The sequence below is a fragment of the Sapajus apella genome, unplaced genomic scaffold, assembly GCF_009761245.1.
Source record: "Sapajus apella isolate SASKATOON/1434 unplaced genomic scaffold, GSC_monkey_1.0 scaffold2, whole genome shotgun sequence".
In the NCBI taxonomy this organism is placed as follows: domain Eukaryota; kingdom Metazoa; phylum Chordata; class Mammalia; order Primates; family Cebidae; genus Sapajus; species Sapajus apella.
Genome location: NW_022436942.1, coordinates 7,489,827 through 7,505,914, shown reverse-complemented (window position 1 = coordinate 7,505,914; position 16,088 = coordinate 7,489,827). Strand labels below are relative to the sequence as shown.

Below are 16,088 nucleotides of genomic sequence, written 5' to 3'. Positions count from 1 at the left end.
AAACATGAAACATCTTTTTGTCTAGCATGTTCACATGTAAACACCATTCTCCCATTAATCAACTAGTAATCGTCTTGGTGAACAGACAGAATAAATACAGTGTATATAAGGCATATACATACCAATAGTTTCAGGCATCCACTGTGGGTCTTAAAACATGTCCCCCCCCACACACCTATGATTAAGGAGTAACTACTGTGTCTTATTTTATCTATTCCTCAATTTAGTGTGTACCTTGACTAGTGGGTAACTTAGATCAAAGCAAAGACTATGTCTTTTCAGTGCATGGCTGTGTCCCTTGAAATAAAAGGATTGTGTGTCTCACAGTAGGCACTCAATAAATATTTGCCAAACAACCGAATGAATGAATAATTAAGTGAATGACTGATGTCAAATTCCATTGAGATTCCCAGACCTTTTCATACATCTTTAGGCATCAGTGACAGACTGATAGCTAGTTACTCAAGACAAGTTTTCTTACTTATTCATTTACTTTTGATTCTGCCTTGGACTATTGATTGTTTTCATTAATAATAATAACAGTGCTTTGGGTAGCTAGTAGGAAAAGCAAGAGCAGTGATGCTGACACATTCTGAATGTCTTCTGGATGATGCAATCCGTATCCAAATAATTTCCGCCCATCAATCATTCCTCAACTTCCTGCAATGAAACTCCCTGGAGGAGTCATCAGATTCTCGATCTTGCTTGAAGACTGACAAGATGTCCCTGTGGACTCCCAAACTCTACTCCAGATGGAGAGAGGTCCTTAACACCAAGATTTTAAAAGCTCCAATTTCAGGGCAAGAGTAGAAAACTCACAGGGAAAGTCACAGTTGTTTCAAGGTTCTGAAAAGAAGCAGAACATGAAGGTAAGTAAAGGCTTCATTAACTTGAGACTTCTTAGCTATTTTTAAAAACACTTTATAGCGTTTTACCTATTTCATATTTAATAAGCATTTTAAGGATATTTGAATGATATGCCTTTAGAATAACAGAATCATTTGATTTTACTAAGAAAAAAATGCACGTATTTACTTATTCTTCATTTGGGTGAAGTAGTAAAAATAACATATTTCTAGATATGTTTTTTTTCAATTAACTGGAAGATAGAAGGGAAACACCTCCAGAAACTGAGTACTAAGACAATATTTCGAGAAGTAAGGGGTTTGTAACTGTCCAGGAGGTCGAGGAAGGAAGCAGAAGATCCTATTGGCACAGAAATGACCCTTTCTGGTTGGTCACTTCATACAGGGACTCAGAAGTCTAGCAGCAACAACCTTGGCTCTTTTCCTGGTGTTTTTTTTCCTGGGAAACTCCAGCGGCGCTCCGCAGGTAATCAAATGGAATAAATAAATTAATTAATTAAATTAATAACTTAAAAATGCGCACTGTGTGTCCACTCTGCTCTTTCTTTCTTCCTTCTTATTTTATTGTCTTCTGTTTTTTCTTTATTTTGCTGTAATAGAGGACTGAGCTGCAATGTTTAATTAACTGCTCTTCCCTTCTCCCGGGTTATAGAGACTGTTGGAGAGAAGGAACTGGACTCCTCAAGCTATGCTGTATCTGAAAGGGGCACGTAAGTTCCAAATATTTTTCTTTTCCTATAATAACGGAATACCCTTAGAAGTGCATGAATCCATGAACAGATAAATGGAGAGTTATGAAGAAAGAAAAATATCGAGTTTATTCCCTTAAATCGTAGAGGCCATCAAAGAGACCGGTAGGTGAGGGAGGGGAGGGAGAAGGGAAGAGTCCCTGAATATTAGAAATCCTCCATCCTTATTAGAAATATTTTATCCTTATTAGAAATCCTCCATCCTTTTTAGAAATCCTCCATCCTTAAATGGAGGGTTGCTTGTCTTAGTCCAAATGGGGACTCGGGCTGCCTGGGAAACAACCGCACCGGCGGTGAACCCGACCTTCGCTCCAAACCTCCCCTGCGGCGTCTGGCCAGGCGCGGAGCTTTCTCCCGGTCTCCAGGGCGCCTGGCTCCGCCGGAGGTTGCGCTGGGAGCGCTGGAAACTCGACAGTCCCGCGCGACCCTGGAGCAACCTGCCCCCTCCCCACGCCCGGGGACTGCGCGTTGCCGGGAGGAGCTCTGGTGTAAGCCCCGGTTGTCCCGGGCAGGGCGGTCGTTGAACCCCGGGTCTCGCCTTTGCAGAGGGTCGGCGCTTCATCTCCGACCAGAGCCGGAGGAAGGACCTCTCCGATCGGCCACTGCCGGGTGAGTGACCAGGGGTGCAAGTTCGCTAGTCCTGCGCTTTGGGAACAGGATGGGGTGGGCAGGGCTTGCTCCGCGCTGCCTCCAAAAGAAAGTTATCTCCCCACCGGAAAGACGCGGCTCTGAGTCGCCTGGAGCTGCAGTCCGCCCGAGCGCAGCCCACGTGGGCAGCAGCAGCGGGACACCGAGCGCCTGAGCCGGGAGCTCGCGCTTCCAGCCCCGCACCAACAGTGGCAAGGGCGGCTCAGGCTGGCGCTGCGGCTCCCCTAGCTTTACCCGCCCGCGGCTGCTGAGCCAGCCCTCTGGCCCCCAGGGTGTGCAGAGGTCCCCAGGGAGTTAGGGCGTGAGGTTCAGCTCAGCGGGGTAAGGAGAGAGAGGAATAACTATACAAATGCATCTAGAAACGTATCGGCGCGTTTATGCAGGAACTTAGCCTCCTCTTAAACACTTATTAACAAAATGGGAACTTACCTAGGAGCTTCAAATGTATGCTTCTGTTTTACTAGAAAGAACTATCACAGGCTCAAAATCAAAAGAGTAACTAACATGCGGGCAGTTAAGGATGGGACCAGGAACTGTTCTTTTTCATGGTAAACCTTTCCATCGTATTGTATTAAAAATAGGGGAGGGACAGCGTGGGGTGGGGAGTTGGGGAGAGAGAGCATGGGGAGAAATGCCAGATATAGATGAAGGGGAGGAAGGCAGCAAATCACACTGCCACGTGTGTACCTATGCAACAATCTTGCATGTTCTTCACATGTACCCCAAAACCAAAAATGCAATTAAAAAATAATAAAATTGCTTAGCATGGAAAAATAAATAAATAAAAAACAGTACAATTCGATAAAATTGTAAAGATTGAAATGCTAAAATTAAAAAGTATACTTACTTTGAAAAATACCAAACACTGTTTGAACACATAGTAGGTGCTTAAATTTTTGTGTAGGCTCCTCAAACATGCTGTGTAATTGTGCTTATTTATTTTATGAGGGTGAGATTTGTTTTTCAACTTCAGTAGCCCCAAATTAGAAATCATGTTTTGTGCTGAATCGAATCAGAACAATTTGTCTTTTTTCAACTTAGATTTGAAATAACTTTGAATTCTTAGCAGATACTCCTTCAGTCAAATAATTATCTTATATTTAGCCGAAAAGGTAAATTATTATCTAAAATTCTCTTTGGCATTTTAAAATTACCTTCCATACCCGGTTTGTAAACTTCACATACCAATTGTAAGTCATTTCCAAAGCAAATGTGAAATGTTTCCATTTATACAAAATTAGTCTTCTGCGTAAGGAGCCCTTTCTTGACAGATCAAAATCTATTTCATAGAGGTTTTTCTAGTGTTGTAGCATGTGAGAATAAGACTTACGAATATGAATATATAAATGCTAACAGAATCTGTATACATTTTTGTTTCTCCAGAAAGACGAAGCCCAAATCCCCGACTACTAACTATTCCGGAGGTAGCAGCCATCTTACTGGTGTCCCTGCAGAAGTCACCAGAAGGTACTAACATAGTGACCTCTTTCACCTGCACTGACAGAACAGTTTTGCTTACTTTCGGGATTCTGTGTTGAGTGCAATGCCCCTCCCCAGAAATTCACAGAGATGTTTATTCTGTGAAGACCAGTATATTTCTCACTGAAGCGAGTCCCAAGACTATAAAAGCATTTCCTTGCAAGACTGGGGAATTTTATATGAATTTTGGCATTCTTAGCCTACGGTAACTTTTATTTATTTTTTTCTAGAACTTTTAAAACTGAAAAAGCTCAAAGTCCAACTGCATTATCTTATAGCTGAACAAACTGAGGCCAAAAAGATTAAATAATCACAAATCCAATTGCTCATTATTCAAAGTTAAACCAAAGGAAATCAACAATTTTTTTTCTTAGAAACACAGCAGTTTCATATGGTTCACCCCAATAGATATGGGCCAGTTCTGATTCTAAGCCTGTATAATTTTCACTATCCTATGTAGCTTTTTCTATACCAGGATTAGATCTAATCTTCAAATAGAAGTACTGTGTCCATATAGCATTAAAACTACTGGTTGAATTGTGGTATCTTGGTAATGTATCAGCCACGTCTTGGGAGTCTAACAGACTTGGACTTAAATTCTGGCTCTGCTGCTTGTTAGCTGGGTGAACCTGAGCCTTAATATCATTATCAATTAAATAATGAAATAATGGTACTCATGTGCAAGGTCTCTACGAGAACCCAATGAAACAAGTTATATCATTCTTATTACTATTACGAAGTCATTGAACTGTAACAAATAGACCGAAAATTTTCTCTTTCAAAAATTGTAATGATGCCATATTTGTGACATAATTTACATTTTAAAATGTGTAAAAAACATGTAGTCCCAGCTACTCTGGAGGCTGAGGCAGGAGAATCGTTTGAGCCCAGGAGGCGGAGGTTGCAGTGAGCCAAGATCATGCCACTGCACTCCAGCCTGGGTGACAGAGCAAGACTCCATCTCAAAAACAAACAAACAAAAAACACGTAGTTAGTGGTCTGGTGGTTGAAGCATATGCTGCTGGCCTAGTTCTATAACATCTGTGCTATTGGAGAAAACGTGTGCTCCATGCCTCATATTGGACAGCCCATGTGGGAGAAGGGAAGAAGAGCAGAAGGCACTTTCTGGCTTCAAACTTTGGCTTTGTTGTCAAAAAATCCCTGTGAAAGGCAAGTGGAAGAGAGTGGGATTAAAAAAGTCTTTTGAACTCAGAGCAAGACCAGGGCTAAGGCATGAAGAGAAGACAATGCTTTTCAGATATTGGATATGCACTCTTAATCCCCTCACTAACCCTAGGAGGTAGGCACTCATCCACATTTTACCAGTGAGAACATAGAGGCTCAGAAAGATTAAGTGACTTGCTCACCATCACATAAGAGGTGCATAACAGAACTGGGATGAAAACAGGAGGTAACTTGGTCTTTGAGAATAAGATGACCTATTAATTTTCAGCCGACAGATGACAAGGTGAAGGAATATGAGTCTGGTTATGATACATAGGGTAACAATAAAAGCAATAGCAATAGCTATAGTATAAGACACTATGTGTCAGATATGATTGGTAATCTTTATAGCTCAGAAAACTGAGCTTTCAAGAGATGGCCTTACTTTTTTAAGATCACATAGATAGTAAGAAGTGATATCAAGATTTTAGCTCAGATCTGTGTGATTCTATAGCTCTCTCAATTATTCCATGCTACCTTTCATATGAATTGGATCAAAGAGGAAAGGCTAGAGTGGAGAACCAATAAGAAACTCAGGACATAATACAGGAGTGAAGTGATGAGGCCCAGTCAGTCAGTGGGAATAGATGCAGGGTCTCAACTCTGAGGTATCCCAGAAAGAATAGATAAGTGGGATAGCTGTTCACTAAAGATGTGAGAGAGAACCCAAAGTCAAGCACATTTTTAAAGTGTTGTGTTTGAGAGTTTAAAATGGTGATGATGATAATAAGGAGTGGAAATTTTTGTGAATATGGAGAAGGATTCAATTCAAAGTGACAGGGACCTTCTAGTCAATAAAGTTATGTGGGTCAGAGTTCTCCACTATCCATTTGTGGACTGGTGACATCAGAATTACCTGGAGAGATCACTGAAAAAAAAAAAAAAAAATAGAGATTTCTTGGCCTTAGGCCCAGCGATTCTAATTCTGTACTGCTTGAGTGAGGCCCAAGAATCTCTGTCCTTAAGAAGTTCTTCCACATTATTCTGATGATTGGTCAGGTTTGAAAACAACAGGAACTTCAGAGGCAATTAATAAAGGTTGAAATCTTGAGAATGGAGATAGCTTCTAGGGCTTAGATATAATGGGAAAACGGAAGATAATAAAACACCCAAAAATCAAGGAAATGGGGGAAAATAGTATCCATGAAGGGACATTAAAAGGAGCAAGCAGAAAGATAAGAGGAAAATCAGAATAACAGAGTATCCCAGTATTTACCCAGTAGTTGATGCTACTGATTACTCCCCTCTTGAAACTTTCCAAGGATGGAAACTATCAGAATGGTTAACTATAGCAGAATGGGTAGTAAGAATATACAGCTCAGGGGACTTTAAACAGTGCATCACAGGACATCCCCCCACCTCCCATCCAGTGACACAACTTGCTTCTGCTGTGCTGTATCTGAAACCTTGTTTAGACAGAATTTGGGACAAGAAGGTATACTGCAAAGTTAAGAGAAAGCGGGGTCCAAGGCTCTGGAGAGCCGGCATTACTCTCAGAACTCTTGCAATGAAAAGGTGTGAAATAGTTGAATAATGGGTAGAGGATGCTGTATTTAAGGTGATCTTTTTAAAACCCTAGATGTGGAACCCAGCAATTTTTGAAGTCAGTAAGAACAGAGCTCTGATGGAGATTGGTTGATAGTGACGTTTTCGATTTGATTGTTGGGAAGATGTGCAGAGCCAGAAAGGAAAGTGACCTGTAATGGACAAGAGAGAGCTAATTTTAAAAAGGAGAGGTATCTTCATTAGTAATTTGAGGAAAGGATGTGATTATAGGTTCCCATCTCTTTTTTGGAAAATAAATATGTATTTTTTTAATTACTGAAGTTTTCTAAGTGGATGGTCTCTGAAGATGAAATTACTAATTTTATCAGTCTAAATCAATAGAAAAGTTTTTGATTCCCAAATGATAAATTCATCACTAGTATTAATCACTTTAGTATTTTTATTCTATAGTACCATTATTATTTAGAAGCCTCTTATTTTATGTAGTGAATTTTGGTTTCAGTGGAATTTATACAAGGACGGTGTTCTGGTTTAGTTTTGTTTTGTTATCTTCCTTCCCTTTAAAGAGAAGCCCATTCTCTGCAATGGTTTCAAGTGTGCTAGAAATACAGGTTACGATGTAACCCAGATATTCAAATTATATTGCAACTAATGGAAAGAATGTGGTTTTATCTAGAGGTAATCTTAGAAGAAATTAGTAATACACTTCGCCCTAACCACTCCTTCTCCTTACCTTATTGTAACTTTTAGTCATTCTATCCTATTTTTAGAGTCCCAGGAACCTGCTATTGTCCGACTCTTTAAGTATCCCCACCTCACGCTCTAAAGTTTCGCCATCTCACCCAGGAGTGTTTCTTCTTTCTCATTTCACCCCCAGAACTCTAGCTCCCCTAACAAAAGAACATTTACAAATGTGTTCCTATGTCATCTTTCCCGAGTAAGATCCATTTTAACAGGAAATATAAAGAGACAATCCTTTGATGCAAGTGAACTATTTTCACGGCAGGTATTTTATACATAAGTCAATTTGTGAGAGCAAGACACGTGGCTCTTTCAGATTTTTACCAGACATCCCATATTGTAGTTTCATTCATTATAGAGATTCAGATTTAAAACATGAAACCCCCAATGTGTCCCAAGCTGAGAAGAAAAGATTTTAAACTGAACAAATCAGAACCCACATTGTTTAAATTCTCAGTAGCAGAGTCCATGAGTTAACATAACTTAGAAGGCTAAATGTTGATTTACTGAGCTTCTCTTTGTCTTACCTTTTCCTCCATTAATTTTCCTCTATGACGTGCAGAGTGTATATTTATTTTAAACAATTTTTTTCTTACAGATGAAGAAAAAAATTTTGATCAACCTAGATTCCTGGAAGATAGTCTGCTAAACTGGTGAAAATATACTAGATTATGTTTAATTATAGTGCTAGTCTCTTTGAAAACATGAACCATACGAATAAAACCTTTGGACTCTTTTATTCCATTTGTAATCTTAAGAATACACACAGGTAGTTTTATTATTTCAGAAACAAAAAAAAATACATAGGATGCTCAGCTGAGAACATCATCATCTTCTTTCATTGTTTCAGGTCCTGTTTAGATCACCAAAAATGTTGAGATCACCTTGTGTCTTACTCTTGAGTTTCTTAGAGTATTTATAATTATAAGGCTGAAGACTAAAGTGTTCTTTCCTTTTAATTACAGCCAGTAACTGTCTTGATCTTAGTTTTGTTTTTTTTTCTTCATTTTGTTACCCACTTGCATTTTGTTTTCACTCAGCAGAAATTCTCCCTCTCTGTTTTCCTTTTAACCCATCCCAAAGAGGTGGGATGAAGTTAAGAAGCTTGGCAGGATGGGAAATAGGAGAGTATGACTCTCTAGAGCTCATCCAGGAGTGGTCAATTAAGAAGATAAATTGGATGGCTGGGGAGAAGCCCTGTGATAGGAACGCTTCAGTGTGGTTGCTGGGAGGAGACAGTCATTGAGGTAGCAGGCTTGCCAAAGATCCAGAGCTTGGAGCTCCCCTTGTGCCCTTTGGGAACTACCTTGCATTCAGTTTAGAAACATGTATCTACAAGTTACTGGGAAATAAGTGTGTCTCTATTAGACACACTCTGTTGTTTACATATGGGAAGAGGGAACAAGCCAGTTTTGTTAGAAGTAACTCATTTTCCATTGCCAAACAGACTCAGCAGATTCATGTACTCTGCTTACTCTGATTGACTAGACTCTAGATTTTATTTGACCTCATAGCATTACATAAATCACTCTGATAACATAAGTGCACAGTTATATGCCTGATTTCCTCCTTTTTAGAAGCCAGCTTGAGTTCAGTACCATCTGAATATACACACACACATACAGTCCTGTGGCAAATATAATAATGTATTTATTTAAAATTACAGTATGACCATCATGTTAATTATTCTTTTACCTAATTCAGAGTTGTTATTGACAAATGTCATAAGTGGAAAGTATTGTTAATTTTTATTGTCATCAGTATGTAGCCATTATTTAATAGCCCAAGAATATCTTTATATGAATATCTTTGTAACGTGGGATTGCAATTTCACTGTGTTAAGTAGTCAGAACTCTGCTTATAAGATTTATCTGTATCTTGTTTCATAATAATGTAACTAAATTCAAGTTAATGTAATGTTGATCTCTGTCAAAAAATAACTTGTGAGCATTAAAAAATCTGTGTGGCATTATAATAGGCACCTGTCATTAATTATGATTTGATTTGAAAGTAGATTTACTAGGCAGTGCTTACATCCAATTTACTGAAATTTTTTTCCAAAAGCATTGTTTTTGCTTATACAGAGTCCTAACCACTTCACCATTAGGAGGTGTGGGATATTAAAAATTATTTACTTATCAGACACAAACTTTTACATATTGACTATTCAAATAGTATAGGTATTCGAAGAACACTTTTAACATCTATCTTATGAAATAATTCTTCCCACAACTAACCAGAACAATCTCAAAAATTTCATACTAATCATTGTTTTACAAGCTGTCTCAATGACCAATAACTGTTAAAATACAGCTTCACATATGCTAAGTACTCAAATTCCTAGAATGTTCACATGTACAAATATGCTAATTAATTACAAAGGTCCCTCTTCCCAATTTTCTATAACTTTCCAGCTCTCTATGGTGTCTGCATTCTCTTTATTCCTAGCTTTTTAAAAAACTGAAATGAGTTGGGCGTGGTGGCTCACGCCTGTAATCCCAGCACTTTGGGAGGCTGAGGCAGGAGGATCACAAGGTCAGGAGTTCAAGACCAGCCTAGCCAATATTGTGAAACCCTGTCTCTATAAAAATACAAAAATTAGCTGGGCATGGTGGTGCCTGCCTGTAGTCCCAGCTACTCAGGAGGCTGAGGCAGAAGAATCGTTTGAATCCGGGAGATGGATTGCAGTGAGCTGAGATCGCACCACTACACTCCACTGCACTCCAGCCTGGGTGACAGAGCAAGACTCTGTCTCAGAAAACAAACAAACAAACAAAAATGAACAAGTGATCATAGATCAGAAAACTTTCACATTGTATGGCTTGTGTTTTAAAATTGAGAATTTCTACCTTCAACACAGATATATGGACTAAAATACCCTGGTCTCCAGGTAGGGCTTTCTGCCACTTTCTGCACAGTTCCCATTGCCCTTCCCTTTTTCTTCCCTTTTTTTGTCTCTATAGCCTACCTCAGCTATCCGGCCTCCATTGTGGGGTCTTAATTATTCTTTGTTTTTTCGAAGTTGCCTTCTCTCCCCCAATACCATCATTGTGGTCCTAAGAGAGGAGAGAGAAAGGCAAAAGGGCCCTGGCTTGCTCAAGTCAGCCTCTGGCTTGCATTTCTTCTTTATCTGGTTACAATAAATAAAAATGTGTATCTTATCAACCTTGAATGACATTATTTTATCGTGACTAAAAAGAAAGGGAAGTTGGGAATGTAACTTCATTCTGTTCAGTCTTTTCATACTGGACTGTAAATTTCTTTAGAATGAGCTCATTTTTAATTTGATTTGATCCTCACAACCACTGTGTGAAATGGGCCATCTTATCACCCATATTACTCATAGATATTTGGGCTCATTCCATGAAGACTCTTTGGACCTCTCTAAGTAGACTTGACCAGTCCCCCTCCTGAGTCTTCCTTGTACCCTGGAAAACTATTAGTATACACCTGTAACATTTTATACTCTCATCTGTTGATGTAAAACCAGGTCCGTGCAGTCTAACTCTTACCATGGAAGGAACAGTAGTGTCTTGATCAGTTCAGGCTGCTGAAACAAAATACCAAAAACTAGATGGCTTATAAACAACAGAAATTTATTTCACACAATTCTGGAACCTGAGAAGTCCAAGATCAAGGTGTCAATAGAATCAGTGTCTGATAGAAGGCCCATTCTCTCATAGATGGCACTTTCTTGCTGTGTCTTCACGTGGTGGAAAGGGCGAAGCAGCTCTCTGGGGCCTCTTTTATAAGGGCAGTAATCCTATTCATGAAAGCTCTGCCCTCATGATCTAATCACTTCCTGAAGGCTCTGCCTTCTTTGTGGATACCATCAGACTGGGGATTAGGATTTCAATACAGACGGGCCCAACTTAGGATGGTTTGATTTATGATTTTTCAACTTTACGATGGTATGAAAGCAACACACATTCAGTACACTCCTTGACTTACCATGGATTTATATTCTGATAGGCCCATCATAAATTAAAAATATCAGTCGGTTGGCCTGGCATGGTGGCTCATGCCTGTAATCCCAGCACTTTGGGAGGCTGAGGTGGGCAGATCACTTGAGGCCAGAAGTTCAAAGACCAACCTGGCCAATATGGCAAAACCATGTCTCTACTAAAAAGAAATATAAAAATTAGCCAGGTGTAGTGGCACATGCCTGTGGTCCCAGCTACTTGGGAGGCTGAGGCATGAGAATTGCTTGAGCCTGGGAGGCTGAGGTTGCAGTGAGCTGAGATCACACCACTGCACTCCAGCGTGGGCGACAGAGCAAGAATCTACCTTAAAAATAAAATAAAATAAAGAAAATATGAATGGGTTTGTCTAAACATAACCCCATTGTAAGTCGAGGAGCACCTATATATGAATTTGGGGGGCACACAAACATTCAAACTATAGCAGGTGGTACAATCCATAAAACGGGTCTTTCTATCAGCTGATCAGGCACCACACACTTTTTTTCTATAGTTTCTGTCCTTCAACTTGTGAATACATACATTCTTTAAAAGCAACAATTTTTTGAACCTCTATATCTCCCATAAGACCATTTATTCATGCAACTATTATGTACAAGGCACTGTACTAGACACAGAGCCATCTGCTAACAATCATAGTTGCTTCTCCTTGGGGAAAAGGACAAAGAAATGACTAGAGTGGAGGGATGGCGTCACCTGGTTTTAATTAGTGCTCCTCCTCTTGCCTAACTTTATGGAGGAAACAAGTGTTGGGGAAAATAACTTGGATCTTATTCTAAATAATGAAATTGTCATTCACTCAATTTCTTCCACTTTTTGAGCAGAGAATAAATTCCATTATAATATTTAGAAAGAGAAAATGAAATTTGTGGCATTTTTATTATTTTAAATAATTAGTCTTACTTTGCTTTTCTAAATTAGCTCTGTTCAGCACGTGTAGAATTCAGTTCTTGTATTCACCATGCAGCTTTTTCTTCCCATGAGGAACGCGGCTCAGTGAAAATGGTGACTTGATATTTAACCGATCCCTTTCAGCCTCCTCTTCCTCATCGTATCTCTCATCCTCCACTTCATCTTCCACATCACTGCTCTGCGGACTAGAGGCCTGAGACCCCGAAGGAGAAGGTGGTACTGAGGAAGGCCTGGGATATTTAAATCCTTCTGTCTGTCAAAGACAAAAATAGGACATCAACATCATAACAATTTCTTGGTTTTCAGTGATGTAAATTCTATGCATGCACATTCAATTTTTTTAAAGTAGTTATCTTTTGTAGTCCGTTCAGGTGCTATTAAACTTTGCTTCATTTTGATTTTGATATCACCAACCTCAAGAGGGATTCATTAAATATATAGCTATTTTTTATTAAGTACTGAAATGTGCCAGGTGCTATATACATGTTATACCATCTCATCTTTTAACAACACTCTGATAAATTTGTTTTTTCCATTATAGAAGAAAATGGAGGGTTAGAGAGGTCAAGTAGCTTGCCCAACCTCACACAGCAAATAGATAGTAGAGCAAAGATTTGTCCCAGGTCTGTGATGACTCCAGAAGCTTTCATCTCAATTGCCATTTTACATTGCTGATACTGTTAGTCTCTATGTCATCCTTCAAATTTGCTCAACAAAGCTGCCAAATGTGCCTGGAAATGCCATGGACAGCCACCCCTAGAAGGCATGCTGGAAGTCAGGCCACTTAATTAGCCCAACAATTCCACCAGTTGCTGTTATTTCAGTTAATGATAAAATACCACTAGGCTTTAATTAATTTGACCTTCTACTTGAGATACTGAGATAATTTATTTGATAAACACATACTGAGCACGAATTATGTATCAGGCACAACAATGCCACTAAGAAACCAGATGAAAAACATGACTGGTGTGCATATGATTGAATGGGGAGACAGATGTATAAAAGTGTCATAGTGCTCGTCACTCTGTATTTCAAATATTTTATACATTACTATCATGTCACACATGTACAGTCATTTTAAGGTTCAGATACTTTACCTGTAAGCAATACAACAAAAGAACTGAGTTCTGCACTTAGGACCTAGCTTGAAGTAGGTGCTCAATACTTATTCAATGTAATAACTGAATAAATAAGTAGATAAGCAGATAAATGAATGAATACTGAATTATCATTAAGTGGAATGACCACCTCTAAATAAGCTAAGCAATCAACTCTGAATGCTAGAATCATAAACATGAAAGACAGAATTTATCGATTGAGGGTTTATGAAAACCTTATCACCTTTTTTATGGGAAAATTTTACCTCAGGTTGACTTTCTAGATCTGTTCCTCTGGAAACTTGATATATAGGTGGAATATAAGTCGTGTTATTAGGCATAATTATCTATGACAACAGTGACCCCGATTGAGAAATTATATCTAAACTGAAAAATCTATAAATACTTGATGAGGAGCCAGAGTTTTTGGGAATCTCTGAATGTGATGACTCTTGTAATTGGGCATATTCCTTGCAGGGAGCATGAAAGCTGGTTTCCAGGGATTTACATGAGATAGAGGCTTCTGTGGGGGATGGAGCTACTAAGCTAAGGTGATCTCATTTGCAATGGTATGGGTCTTATCTTCTTGCACCTAAGATGTCACCTAGTGTGTAGGGGGCCAAAGATGTTTAGTTCTTGGACTACTGTGTAGACTACTCCGAGGACCAATCCCAGTAAAGAGAAATGCCTGATGCTACCCTGCTTCAAGAGGCGCCTCCTATCTTCTACCCTGCTAAGTGTATCTGATGACAAATGTGGCCTTTGGCAGTTTCATGAACATAAATGTCTAGCTGGATTTTAGAAGACATCTTGGTGGGCATTGCTGGATGGAACATAAATGCTCATCTAGTTCAATTCCTCCTGGGGTGCTGAACTTACTCTATTTTACTCTTGCCAAGTGATCATACTATATTTAAACACTTCCTTGGATAGCAAATTCACTTTCGATTAAAGCAGTCCAATTTATTACTGAACAACTCCCTAAAGCATAAATGTCCATCAGAACCATTTCAAGCATTGAGGTAGAGAAATATTTAATTCAGAGATGCTTCTCTAATGACATGAATTAACTGTCTACTCATCCTATACGTAAGGCTGACTCTGAATTGAGAGCTTTAAGATAGTCTGATTTGTGAGTTCCTCTCTCTCTTCTTTGCTTTGATTCAACATTATGGAAAAGCATTATAGCTGTGTGCATAGTTATTCCAAATTTAAAGGCATTATTTAAGCTTATAAAAAGAAATATAGCTTTCAAAACAAACAATACATTGAATATTTACCGTTGGTGGTGATGTTAGCTCCACATGGAATTTATCTGGAAAAGCTCTGCTTAATGTCAGGTGTCTGGCATGCTGGTAATACTATTGATAGAAAGCCAAATCACAGGTTTAAAAAAGACCCTTAGATATCCCAATAAGCAAGTTATTAAATAAGCCTTTTTTCTCCTAGTTCTGAAACATACATATTTTTTTAAAGTGACAGAATCTATGCATTCTATATTTGAGATTCAGGAAAGAAATTACAGTTTATAGTTTTATTATTTTTCAACACACAGGCAAAGAAATACTATGAAAAGCTGGGGGAGAATGCCCATACCGGTCATAATGAGCTCTGAATTGAGCATTAAGGTGATTGAAAACACTGGTTTCATTTCACAGAGAAGCAGTGTGGCATGGAAAAAAGATAGTGCCTGAATATTCAGATAAATCAGGTGTAAATCCTGCTTCAGACCTTAGGTAAGAAATGTCACTTCTAAAAGCCTAGTGTATCTATTTTCTTTGTAAGATGGAGATAGTAAAATTAATCATCCAGGTCGTAATGAGCGCTGGCATTTGTGTGTGCAGATACTCAGCAAATGGCAGCATCTATCATTCGGCCAAGAGTGTTCCGCACTACGTAGACAGACCCATTAGGTAAAGGCAAAGTCAATCTGTTTATTATGAAACCACCACTGCCGAGCTACGTGAGCATCCAGGTGTTTATAAACATATTGCACGATTGAAAGGAGGTACTTCCTGTACTCATCATTTTGAAAAACTGTGTTATTCCCACTCCCTACTATAGTTGAGAAATATGACCACACTATTTCTCTAGAGACAAATGTCATACGGACTTTCCTCTTAATGTTTTCCTCAACTTCACAAATGTTTTCTTACACCAGTAACACATCAAGTGAAGCACTGACAATGGAGTAACTGTAAGATTAGTGCTAGGTCCGGATGAACTTGCTATTACGGATAGACTCAAACTAAACTTGAAGTATTTGGTGTAGGACTTTGTAAATTCATTTAATTTTAAGAAGTACATGGAGACACTGAGATTTTAACAATTATAATATTGGATTAACTTTAAAGATTAGGACTGGAATCAACATGTTTATAGTCCAGTGGATTTTTTTAAGTGGTCTGCTGTGTTTATCAAAACTTGCTTACTCTGCCTAAGTATCTCCAATCCAGAAGATCTGAGAGCCTCTCAGTTCGGTTCCTCTGGATAATCCTTTGGCGGCGTGACTGTTTGCAAAATCCATAGAGAAACTGAGTCAGCTGATTGCAAGAATCATCTGGAGAACGGAACCGCCTGTCAACGATGTAAATACCTGAAAACACAAAAGCCAAAGCACAAATAAAAGTAGGACTCATCTTAAACATTTTATGATTTACTCTTTGGTTCCATCAAAGACCTATGCATTATCTACCCCTTACTCAGCAATTACCTCCACTTTATTCTTTTCTAAGGCTCTAATTCCCTTCTAATGGTTTATAACCATCACCGACACACAGCCAACAAAGTGGATCTTGCTGAAAATAAATTTGGCAGTCTAGGGATCAGTGGATCAGTGATCCTCCATGAGGCTGCTCAGTAGCCAGAATTTCCAGGGCAGGA

The 16,088-nt window shown here is 38.9% G+C and overlaps 2 protein-coding genes across 2 annotated transcripts in view; one reads left to right on the top strand and one right to left on the bottom strand.

The window, feature by feature from the left end:
• Positions 1–652: 652 nt before the first annotated feature.
• SPX (spexin hormone) lies at positions 653–9,188 on the top strand. Its single transcript, XM_032287688.1, has 6 exons — positions 653–869; positions 1,252–1,332; positions 1,519–1,576; positions 2,162–2,224; positions 3,647–3,730; positions 7,812–9,188. The coding sequence occupies exons 1-6, from the start codon at positions 864–866 to the stop codon at positions 7,868–7,870; spliced, it is 351 nt and encodes a 116-aa protein (XP_032143579.1). The 5' UTR covers positions 653–863; the 3' UTR covers positions 7,871–9,188.
• A 2,701-nt stretch (positions 9,189–11,889) lies between these two features.
• GYS2 (glycogen synthase 2) overlaps positions 11,890–16,088 on the bottom strand; it is a 57,731-nt gene continuing 53,532 nt past the window's right edge. Inside the window, exons 14-16 of the mRNA XM_032287656.1 lie at positions 15,638–15,801; positions 14,486–14,566; positions 11,890–12,358 (exon numbers count right to left, since the gene is read on the bottom strand). Of these exons, the coding sequence (XP_032143547.1) occupies positions 12,137–12,358; positions 14,486–14,566; positions 15,638–15,801 (467 nt within the window). The 3' untranslated portion in view covers positions 11,890–12,136. The remainder of the gene's footprint in view (positions 12,359–14,485; positions 14,567–15,637; positions 15,802–16,088) is intronic.

Bases quoted from the DNA above. Each gene is read 5' to 3' on its own strand.
- SPX (XM_032287688.1), top strand. The intron at 1,577-2,161 runs GTAAGTTCCAAA...TCGCCTTTGCAG, and splicing joins GCTGTATCTGAAAGGGGCAC to AGGGTCGGCGCTTCATCTCC. The intron at 3,731-7,811 runs GTACTAACATAG...TTTTTCTTACAG, and splicing joins CCTGCAGAAGTCACCAGAAG to ATGAAGAAAAAAATTTTGAT.